The sequence below is a fragment of the Mus pahari genome, chromosome 16 (assembly GCF_900095145.1).
Source record: "Mus pahari chromosome 16, PAHARI_EIJ_v1.1, whole genome shotgun sequence".
NCBI classification, from domain to species: domain Eukaryota; kingdom Metazoa; phylum Chordata; class Mammalia; order Rodentia; family Muridae; genus Mus; species Mus pahari.
In genome coordinates this window covers 477,724-489,272 of record NC_034605.1, presented here as the reverse complement: position 1 = coordinate 489,272, position 11,549 = coordinate 477,724, and the positions used below count along the sequence as shown (strand labels likewise).

The 11,549-nt window shown below is 43.7% G+C and overlaps 1 protein-coding gene across 2 annotated transcripts in view; it reads right to left on the bottom strand.

The window, feature by feature from the left end:
* Positions 1-2,782: 2,782 nt before the first annotated feature.
* The window catches only part of Dclre1c (DNA cross-link repair 1C), a 29,540-nt gene continuing 20,773 nt past the window's right edge, over positions 2,783-11,549 (bottom strand). For both annotated transcript variants that reach the window (XM_021215299.2, XM_029547506.1), the window contains 3 exons: positions 9,245-9,333; positions 6,278-6,372; positions 2,783-3,725 (listed from right to left, as the gene is read on the bottom strand). In XM_021215299.2, the coding sequence (XP_021070958.1) occupies positions 2,794-3,725; positions 6,278-6,372; positions 9,245-9,333 (1,116 nt within the window). In that variant the 3' untranslated portion in view covers positions 2,783-2,793. The remainder of the gene's footprint in view (positions 3,726-6,277; positions 6,373-9,244; positions 9,334-11,549) is intronic.

Sequence of the window (11,549 nt, the reverse complement as noted above, 5' to 3'; positions counted from 1 at the left end):
TGTGTGCGCACATTGTTGCTGTGATAAAAGTGATCAGTTCAGCTGGAGCCTGCCTGATTCCTCATGTCATATGTCCCAAGTATGTAATGTCTTCAGCAACATGGTCTTGGAAATAATCCTGACAGAACTTGAGCAGAGGCTGGAGCCATGTAGGAACGCTGCTTCCTGGCTTGCTCCCAGACTCATGCTCAGCTAGGTTTTCTTAGACAGCCCAGGCCCCTCTGCCTAGGAATGGTACTGCCCACAGGGAGCTGGGCCCTGCTACATCAACTACAATTCCCCATAGACATGCCACAGGCCAATTTTGATGGAGCCAGTTTCTCAAATGAGGTTACTTTTTCCCAGGTGACCCAAGGTTTGCCAAGTTGTATGAGAAGGTATATACATTTTGCATTTGATTCTTCTCTAAAGTAAAAGTGGCTAGCCTTTAGGATTCTGTGATGTATCTTGGCATTTTGAAATGTTTTTAACTTTGCTAATTTAGAACTCTTGAAGAATGAAGTAGCCATTACAATCAATGCTGCCTGTTTTAATGCTTTATGTAGAGAGCTTTCCTCGTACAGCATAGAGCTTGAGCATGGACTCTAAAAGCCTCAGGGTGTGTGTGTGTGTGTGTGTGTGTGTGTGTGTGTGTGTGTGTGTGTGTGTGTGTGTGTGTTGGCTGTGTTGCTTACTAGCTAGGTGAACTAACCTTGTGCCTTAGTTTCATGCCTACCTCAAAGTATGGTTTCACAGATTAAAGCTTTATAGTGTTTTTGTTTTTTTTTTTTAAAATCACAGAATAAACACCATATGTAAAGATTTCTTGTTGTTCTGTATTTGAAACATAAGTTGATGAGCATGTATTCTTAGCTCTTGACCTCTGCCAGCCAATGTTCATGCCAGACTTAAGATCTAAAACATGGACATTACAATTATAAAATGTTAGAAATACATTGAGAACAATGTTTACGGGCATGTTACCTTGGATCATGAAATATTCTATTAAAACCAAATTGGGTTGAGTGTGGCTCAGGTCAAAGGAAACAAAATAAAAATTAAGTTTTGAGTATTAGTGAATATACACAAATGGAGAGTTATATGTACAGGTGATAAGTCCTATCACCCAGTAGGTTGGTCCAGTAATTCTGGATCTAATTGTGTAGCAGTTATGATCTGTGACATTCAGTTTAACTGTCAAATTGTAAGACACCTTTTAAACATATTTTATTTGATGTGCCTACATCTTTTCCCTTGATTTGTAAAATGTCATCATGCTCAAGTACTTATGAAAATGATTATAAAGCTTTATTAATCCATATACATCAATACAAAAGCACTGTACTTTAAGATACTTTAACAATTCACAGAGCATGTATGTTAAACATTTAAGTATTTTCCTTTACATTCTGTTGTAGTTCCGGTGGTATCATTGCATCGGGGACAGTTTTATGTCCTGAAACAAGCTCTTGCTATGTACATTGCCCAGGCTTGACCTCCAACTAAAGTCCCTCTAGTCTCAGCTTCTAGAACACAGCCTTGCCTAGCCTGCTGGTAGCTTTTAAGATTTATTTTTGTTTTATGTATGAGTCTTTTGCCTGTATGTATGTGTATCACATGTGTGCATGGATCCCCTGGAATGGGGTTACAGATAGTTTTGAGCCACCATATGGGTGTAGGGAACCAAACCTGGGTAACCCACAAAACCGACAAGTGCTCCAGCCCTGCCCCCAGGTCTTTATGTGATAGAGGTTAATAAGGTCCTGGTTTACCCACTGCTATCAGTTTACTATAATAGAGCCCACCTTTATTTTTCTAGACTGACTGCTTGTAGTGATTCAAGATACAGTGTATCTTGGTGGAGGAATGGCCCTTGTACATTTGAAGAGGTGTATTCTGCTATGAAGCATACTCTTGTCTATCAGATCCAGTTGTTGGTGGTCAGTTCTTGTCACTCATTTCCTGTGTGTACTGGTTCTCTAAGAAAAGCATGTGACGTGTTTTGTGTATTATTTGCTCTCTTGTGGAGGGAACTGAAGCTAGGGCTTCATACATTCTAGGCAAGAACCTTGCCATTACATCTTGGTGAGGTAGACATTTCGTTGGGGATGGCGTCTGCTCCTATGTTATTCTGGCTTTCTGTAACATTATTACGTGGTCTGTCCTTTACCTTCAACTTTTACATTATTTGAGTTGTGTTTTCTAAAAACAGCACATAGTTGAGCAGTGTTTTTCCTGGACTCTGTCTTTTTATAAATCTTTTTATATCATTTGCATTTAATGTGATTATATGTAGATTTAGTTCTACCATCTCATGCAATGCTGGTTTTGAGCCTGTTTTTCTTTCTTTTAGGTCACTTGAGCATCCTTTAATATTTCATGTTGATCTTAAATAGATGTGTCGCTCTGTATAGATTCTTGTGGTTGATCTAACAAGTGTGTCTACCCTCCAGGTCATGTACATCCACAGCTATGAATATTGCCCAGGACTTTGATGTATAGCATTGTATTGTAACATTGAAAGGCTGGACATCTTTGCTAGAATGAGGTTTTTGGTTTTTTTTTTTTTGGGGGGGGGGGTTCGAGACAGGGTTTCTCTGTGTAGAGAGTTTTCTTTTTCTTTTTTTGTTTTTGTTTTGTTTTGTTTTTGGGTTTTTTTTTTTTTTTGAGACAGGGTTTCTCTGTGTAGCTCTGGCTGTCCTGGAACTCACTCTGTAGACCAGGCTGGCCTCGAACTCAGAAATTCACCTGCCTCTGCCTCCCAAGTGCTGGAATTAAAGGCGTGCACCACCACACCCGGCTGAGTTTTATTTCTTAACTATCTAAAAGTGAACATTTTCTTTTTTCAACAACTATACTCTGACCTGTTGCCAATTTTCCATATAAGAACTGCAAATGCTCTGGTGTAGGAAGCTCAGCTTCTGGAGTTGAGGGGATTTCAAAGTCAGAGGAGCTCTGTGAGTCTGTATGTGTGCTGCTTAGCAATGTCTTCTCAGGTAGAGACTTCCTGCCACTCAGGGTGTCTAGTTCTACAATGCAAGGGGCTCCATTTACTTCAGCTCTGCTTTTCAAATCACAGTGAGTATCTTGTGGACAAGGCGCATCCTGTTCTATCTGAGAGGCACCAATACTCTCTTTGACTTTTGGTTTGTAGACACCCTTGTTTAAAGAGGTGCTATCCCCACCACTTTTCTCTTGGGAAGATAACAAAACAGTATCACACTGGCTGTCCCAGCCTTGACTTCCTTGATCTGTTATATGGGTTGACTGAGATGAATTCTGGGAAGAGATATGGGTGGAGTCTTCAGAGTCACTGCAGAGCTTTGGTGAGTCACTGAAAAGCTTTGGTGACTGAGATCCCCCTGTCTCTATGGAGGAAGGTAGGTTTTCCAAACATTCATCTGTGATTTCATCTTTTCTTTTGAAGAATACTTCCCACTGTGGTATGTCCACATCCGGATCAGCATTTTGCTGGAGAAGTGTCTCGGGGCCCAGACCTCCCTGCAGTGAGGGTGGGGTTTCTAGCTCCTCTTCACTGTCGCTGTTGGATTCTTCACAGTCTATGAAGTTAGCCAAAGGGCTCCGCATACTCTCTGCTCTGCAGCCTCCTGGGCTTTGTCTCAGTTCAGGCTGGTCTAGGGGCAGTGCCTTCATTGAAAACACCTCGGGGTGAAGAGTTAGCTGGTAGGGAACTTTGTGCCTTAAAGGGGTTGGTAGAGGGTCATCAAAGAGATCCTCATCTTCCTCTGAAACAAAGGAAACAGGCATGTGTGTACAGAACAAGGAAGGGGAATAGCACTTACCTAGGATTTTAATCTGGAATTGTATAAAACACAGGTGCCAACCTTCAAAGAGGCTGCTGTCTGTTGTTGAGAATATAGGCCAAACTTCTCAAACCTGAGTAACCACTAGATTTCACGGGGCGACATATTTAAAAGGGATTTTATTTCTAATTACGTGTATGTGTGTATATCTGCGTATGAGCATGTGCCAGTGAATAGGTGCCCAAGAAGGCTTGCGGTGCTACATCGCTGGAGTTGGGTCAGAGGCAGTTGTGTGGATGCTGATTTAAGACTACCTGTGTGGACGACCCATGGAACATTTTAAGAACTAAAGGATATGAAGGCCTGGTTAACAAACTCGTAGAGAATGAGCTGTAAACCCACAAGTCTAGTTCCAGACCTCCCGCTCTCGAGCCCTTTTTGTGAATGTGCTATCTATCCTGAATAAGTGTAGCTACCCCCCCCCCTCCAATCAAAAACCTTCTACAGCAAATGGAGACCATCCCAGAAAACCACAACTGGACACAATGCAGAAATCAACAGGTATTGGAAAGCACAGCCCGATCAGATAACCTACATCACAGCTTCTGCAGCTATGGCTCAGGGAATATTGTGGAAGGGGGTGCAGAAAGTCTGCTGTGAAATAGTCTCTCCTAGAAACGGCTGTGTGAACAAGATGGGATGGCAGTGTCAGTTGCCATGCTAACAACAGACAACTAATGACTACTAGGAAGGATAATTAGCCTCTCCAGAGATGAGCCAGCCTCCATATTATCCAATGCAAAGTTGTCAACCCTGACACCATATCTATGAACAACATCAAGTTTTATTTCTATATATTTGTGTATAGTTGGGTATGTGTAATAATAGGCTGTCAACTTGAGTGGGATATGGGAATGGCTGGAGAAAGGAGAGGGCAAGTGATGTAATTCCAATTAAAAGCATGTTTTAAAAACACAGTTTAAAACCCACTCAATAAAATCAGTGGCATGCATGGCCTAAAATACACATATTGCTTCTGTTATGTATTAAGTGTCTAGTAGATATTTCCACTAGGTTGTTTAGCACCTGTAAAGAAGTGATGTGAATTATCACTGTACTACACAGTAGTAAGGAATGATAAGCATAGGAGTCTAGAAAGAGCAGAAACAAAGGCAATAAACATGGAAAAGAAAAATCACAAAGCCGGGTGTGGTGGCACACGCCTTTAATCCCAGCACTCGGGAGGCAGAGGCAGGCGGATTTCTGAGTTCGAGGCCAGCCTGGTCTACACAGTGAGTTCCAGGACAGCCAGGGCTATACAGAGAAACCCTGTCTTGAAAAGCCAAAAAAAAAAAAAAAAAAAAAAAAGAAAAATCACAAATAGAAGTGAGCGTTAATCAAATACTTAAGCCAGTGTTTCATTCCAAACGAAATTTAAAGAGAGAGAGAGAGTCGGTAGGTGCCTAAAAAGGACAGATTTCCTTTTAAGGAAGAAGACTGCTGAGTCCAGGGCGCCTCTAAGGAAGTTGGTGGAGTCCTCACATGGGACCTGATGACTTCATAAAGCAGCAGAGGCCTCCAGCTCTCAAGGACCCTCTCTCCACTGTTTGCACCCACAAAGGGAAGGCCATGTAAGCGCAAGATGGTAGCCAACTACAAACCAGGAGAACCGCCTCACTGAAACCAACATTACCAGTCTTTTGTTCTTAGACTTCCAGAACTATAAGAAATCTGTTGGACTGGAGAGGTGGCTCAGTGGTTCAGAGCACCTGCTCTTGCAGAAGACCCAGGTTTCATTCCTAGCACCTACATGGTGGCTCACAATCACTATCCTAATCCCAAAGCCTGATGCTTTCTGACCTTCGAGGGCCCCGGGCACACGTGTACAGACACACTTGGAAGCAAGAGGCATACTCGTAAAAATATCCAAGGTAACTTAGAGTCTAAATGAGTACAAATATAAAAGCAAAATTGGAAGTCAGGGCCTGGTTCAAATCCCAGCCCTATCACTTCCTGCCAGACTTGGGGAGGGGTTTGGGGATCTAAATTCCAGTGTTCTTTTTGGCAAGGCCAGATTGGTGTCACTTGTTTGTTTACAGGTTAGACTATATCTGGAGAAGATGGAGCTTTGAGAGTTGCTTGCTCAGTAAATAAGCAATAAATAAATAAATAAATAAATAGCATCTTTCTCCAATGAGGATTCACTTATGGCATTCCACCAAAGGATGAAAATCTGAAGTTGTAACCACCAAGTGTGGCTGCTATAAGCCAACAAAGCTTTGTCCAGAATCTTAAGTTCTCATTTTTAGTCAGAGTTTATCTGTACTTAGCTACAAGCGGAAGTGCATTAGCGGAAAGGAGGAATGACAGAAGAGTTGCTTGTATATCCTCACTGCCCTGGCTGATCAGAACCAAAGACAGACAAATCTCTTCATCTGCTAATATAGCAAAAATGCCCCAGGGTGACAACACAGCTTACTTCACAGCCCACACAAGTCACAGGCATATGTCAGGAAATCCAGAGCCATTCTCACCTGAGTCAAGATGGATTGTTCTGGCTCTCTTCAATTTTCCAAGTGGTTTGTACTTTGGTTCAGCACTTTGGGAAGACCGGCATAGAGGCTTTAAACTGCCATAAATCAGAACATTTGAAAATTTTACTTTTCTACTGAGTTACTGGGGAGAGCTGATAAAGCATGCGCATTACTTATAGAGATGACAACAAAGCCATAGGGATCATGTGAACATATAGGAGACTGGGGCACTGCTTAATAAAGAGCCTGCAAAACAGTAAAGTGGGCCATGGAAGCACTTAAAGACAGCAAAGTAGATCTCAATCTCGTATGGAGGGAACTGCCTTAGCAGATTAAAGGCAGACTTGGTTGTTTGCTCTTACAATTCCAAGACAGGGTGGGTGCCCAGTGACACCCTCTAGCATCCAGAGTAGAGATGGGTGCTTCGGGCCTATTCACGGCCCTGACTCCCTCTGGGAAGAACCCCACACACTTCGTCTCCCATGTGCACAGCCTCAGGCTGAAGGCCAGGACACAGAAGTGAGACCTGAAGGGGCTGCCCCCACTGAGGAGGCTACATCCTCTTCTTTCCTTCTGCCAGGTCGCCAGAAGCCTTGAGGATCATAGCCAACATAGCAGATGATGACAGCCCTGAAGCTCCCATGCTGACACCTAACTCAGCCAGACTTCTTTCCATTTGTCATCCCTATTCCCATGTCTGTATTCCAGAATCTGCTGTTCCTGCTGCTCTCTGTCGCCATTCCATGCATTCTCTTTGGGTAACTCTCCACTCACCTACTCACCTGCCCCAGTAGAAATGCAAGATAGGAGGCTATACATTTTAATGAGCACTCCAAATGATCCTAAGTATATTCCCATTTAGATCTACAAGACAATCTTAAATCTCAGCTAGCAAACCAAGTTCTTAACCCTTGCCTTGCTGACCAGCATGTTGCTGTCTTTGGACTACCATGCTGTTTTGGCTTCTAACTCACAAATCTAAAGCTGCCGAGAGCGGTCACAAGTACCTTGTTACCAAGGTAACCACAGTCCCTGCACTAGGTTACTCTTTAAAAAAAAGACTGTTTTTATTTCTGTATTTATTCATGTATTCCATGGAGGGCAGAACAGGGCACTGGGTCCACTGGAGCTGGAGTTAGAGCTAGTTGTACACCTCTGAATGTGGGTGCTGGGAGCCAAATTTGGGGCTTCAGGAAGAGTTTTTAACCTAAGCCATTTCTCCAGCTTACCAGAATTGGCCACTAACACTTCCTTCCTTCCTTCCCCTCCTCCCACTTCCCCTCCCCCACCGTCAGAACCTACATCTCACTTTCTGGCTCTTCCTTAGTTTCCCTATGGAGCTCTGCTCTCAGACTGGTTAGCATTCTTCATGCGTTCCTGCTGATTTTGTCTTTTGGATTTCAGTTACTGCCCTCAGTGCCAACTCTAAATCTGGGCCTCCTACCTGTCTAGTCCCAAGAAAGCCCTTTTCCCAAAGTCTGGCATCTAGACAAAAGCCATAGCGTCTATCTGCTAAAAGGAAGCTTTCTTCTGATTTCTGGCACTTCTGGTTCTTCCATTAAAACACCTGGGTACTTGTTAGCAAATCAGGGTCCATGCTGGCTTCTAGCCTCCCTCAGTCTCTAGTCAACAAGTCACAGTCCCTTCCTCCCAGGTACCTGGTTCCTTTTAAAACCCTGGAAATCCCCTCACCCTCTGTCCCTTCTCTCTGCTTTCCCTAGAGACAGCCCTGCTTGTTCAGAATAAACTTTTCTTTTTTACTTAATGGAGTAGCATTTTGGATTCTTCACTGTACCTATCTCATTTGAAAGGACAACATAAACCCCATTTGTCTCCATTTAAGAACCAGGCCTTATTTTGGGAAAAAGACCTTAAGGCACTAGTTCCAGGGACAGACCATAAATTCCAGAACAAGACCATAAAACCCCTCCCAAAGAACAGCCTGGGGATAACCACAAAAATGGGGAACTACCTTATCTCAGGATAGGCCATCTGCGCTGGCCAGCCCTATTTCATCATATAGTTAAATGTTCATGACATTGGAATGCAGACCACCTGTGGACAGACCCCCACCCCCAGGACCCACCAGTGAAATTTTAAATTACCTAATCCTTCTCGGGAGGTTCCCCAGCCAGTTCCCTGTGAGAAGGCCTGCATGGAGTCATCCTTTTAGAAAATGGATGACCCCCACATGCTGGACATTTCTGCAGAATAAATGCCCTTTGCTTTTGTATACTATCTGAGTCTGGGTCTTCCTTCCTTGATTTTCAGACCCTTGCACATTCATCTCCTAGACCTCTTTCCAGAGACTGGAGCCTGTTTTCCATCTATCTAAGCCCGGTGATAACAGTCTTCCTCAGTCTCAGGGAGAATCCTGGACACCAGGATGATTTCCTTCACGCGCAACCACACACACACATGTACACACACACACACACACACACACACACACACACACACACTAATGTAACATAAAATATAAAAGTCACATAAAGTGGAACCAATAAAAGACAGCTAACTATTGCATTGCCTGTTCTCCCATTACACAGATTCCTTGACTGAACCTATAGGCTCTCTGCCAGGGGCTTCTCACAGTTATCTATAGATCCCTGAGAACTCAAAAAGTAGGCAAGAATGAATATCCATTGATTTTTTTTTTTTTTGATTCATCTGATACACTGAATATTTGTTGATTTAGTGGTTAGATATGACTGGTTCTGAAGTGATCTGGCCAAGTTCATACTGCAAGTGATTGGTAAACAGGATTCCACCTAGGACAAACTGACTGTACCCATACATTCTGCCCACTAAAAATGATAGGAAGAAATGGAAATAAAGGGAATCTCAAAGATATGCTACCACAGATGGGTTCTAGGGTCACAAGCTTTCAGACAGAGCACTCCCATGCCACCCCGCCAGCCCCATCACTAGCAACACAAGCCCCCCCCCAACCCAGAATCTACTCACACGTCCATGACCTTATCCACAGTGAGGCCAACCGGGATGACATTTGGATACGCATTCACTGGGCAGATGTAGCTCAAAAAATCTTTAATCTAGAAGGAATACAGAACACACCAGTTACCTACATGACAGGAAATGAAGTGTTAGTCTATTCACAGATCCCAACATACAGAACCAGTCTAGACACCTGTCTCTGGGTGACTGACTGGTGAAGCACCATGAAGACACAATGGCATTTCCTCGGGCTATAAGGAAAGCATTTTGTCTCATGGGGATGATATAGATACACACCTGCATGTACAGATATGTGACAGGCACGTACATGTACTGACACATGATAGGAAAGCAGACAAGGAACTATGTGGGGGAAGGGAAGGAGGAGTGAGGATCAGACGGAAAATCAGATGATAGTTTAGTCTGTTTTCTCTCCTGTGGGAACTAGATTTAACAATATAGAATGAGAACAGATGGGGACTGTTTGGGGAGAGCAAGGGGGCCAGTGAGGAGGAGGAGAGGGTCAGGAGAGGGTAATGGTGGCATATAAGAACAAGTATGAAGACCTACTTGTATGAACATTATCTGTTGTATGTGACCCCCTGGGGACACATGCAATGCCTAGGCCTCCTTCCCTAGAGTCTCCTGGCACTGGGCTATGGTGGGGGCTGGGAACTTGCACACTGGAACTTGGTTCAGGTTCCAGCTCCATAGAAAGTCCTTGAGTTCCAGATAAATGGGATCTAAAGATTCTGTCTTTTACACCATGTTGTCCATTCCTTTGTCCAAGGCCAATTGCCTACATTTACACAGCTTCTTCCATGTGAGTCAGAAAACAGCTGACTGGTTGTGGGGCCATAGACCCTGTTTCAGGACAGGAAGGTGGTCAGGAGTAGATTTAAGCACCTACCATTCTCGATTATGAGAAGGGCCAGGGTTCCTGAGTCTGCTCAACCTTAACAGGTTTTCTGTCTGGTGGCATGGTCCACTTATTCCACAATTCCTCCTTTTTGTGACCATAATACATACAAGAAGACAAGGTCTTTACACCTCTGTCCATGTACCAATAATCATTACCAAGACAACTGCATCTTGGAGATTCATTCTAATGCCTATTCTGGAGTCAAACAGCACACAGCGGAGGGGGGGGGGACACGAAACTCTTCTGCCCCTTCAATCTTAGATGGAGTCACTGACATAAGCAGCGCAGTTGATTGATACAAGAGCACTTTACATACGGAGCCCAGAGGCAGTAAGGTGCAGGTCTCTCCTAGCAGGCAACAAAGAACAGCCTGCCTATGCACGTTACTAGGGCCAGACAAAGGGCCCCTGACCATTAGTCTGAAACACAAGGCTGCTAGCAGGGCAGGTTGTGTGTACTCTGAGACTTGCAAATGGTCGGAAGTGTTCCAGGCCCAAGACTGCTCGCGCTGTCAATTCTAAACAATTCTAAACAATCATAGTTTTAAACATTCACAAGTATCTTGGGTTTTTTGTTTTGTTTTGTTTGCCATGTTGAGAATGCTAAACAGAGGGACCTTGTCAGTTCTACAACTCACGCAAAGCTCACTTAGTAAACTTGGTAAACTGGTCTAAGGCTCAGATTCTTCACTTTCATATAAACACATGTAAATTCTGGCTCCAGAACAAAGCTGATAATGACAATGCAAAGACTTCCATCCCACTGCAGAGGGGGAGAGGGATACAAAGGAATCAGTATCTACCACCAACTCAAAGGAACCAGGAAAACATCCTACCTGCACTACCTTTAGGCACTTTTCACAATTCCTAATTATACCTTTAGGGAGATATGTCAACAAAAACAATTAGCTGCCCCCACCCACCTCCTGCTGGACTTAGAGAAACCTGTGACTTCTAAAGGACTGACACAGGAAGGGCAAGCCTCTGTCAGAATGACTCAGTACTCCATAGAGATGAGGCGGCCACAGGGAGACAGGAGACAGTCAACAGAGAAACACCCTCTTTCCATCATTCAAGGTGACTGACCACCAAATACTGGCCTGAACAGTGTACATAAATACCCTCAAACCTCGTTGCAGTTATTTCTACAAGACACCATGTACAATGTGTGAAGACTGAATCATTTTCCCCAGGGGCAAGATGGGGAGGATGAAGTTACAGGGCATCTCTGGCAACAGATGCACAGCCCTGTCTTTTCAAAATTATTCTCTCTCTTTTTTTTTTTTTTTTTGTTTTGTTTTGTTTTTTTCAAGACAGGGTTTCTCTGTATAGCCCTGGCTGTCCTGGAACTCACTCTGTAGACCGGGCTGGCCTTGAACTCAGAAATCCACCT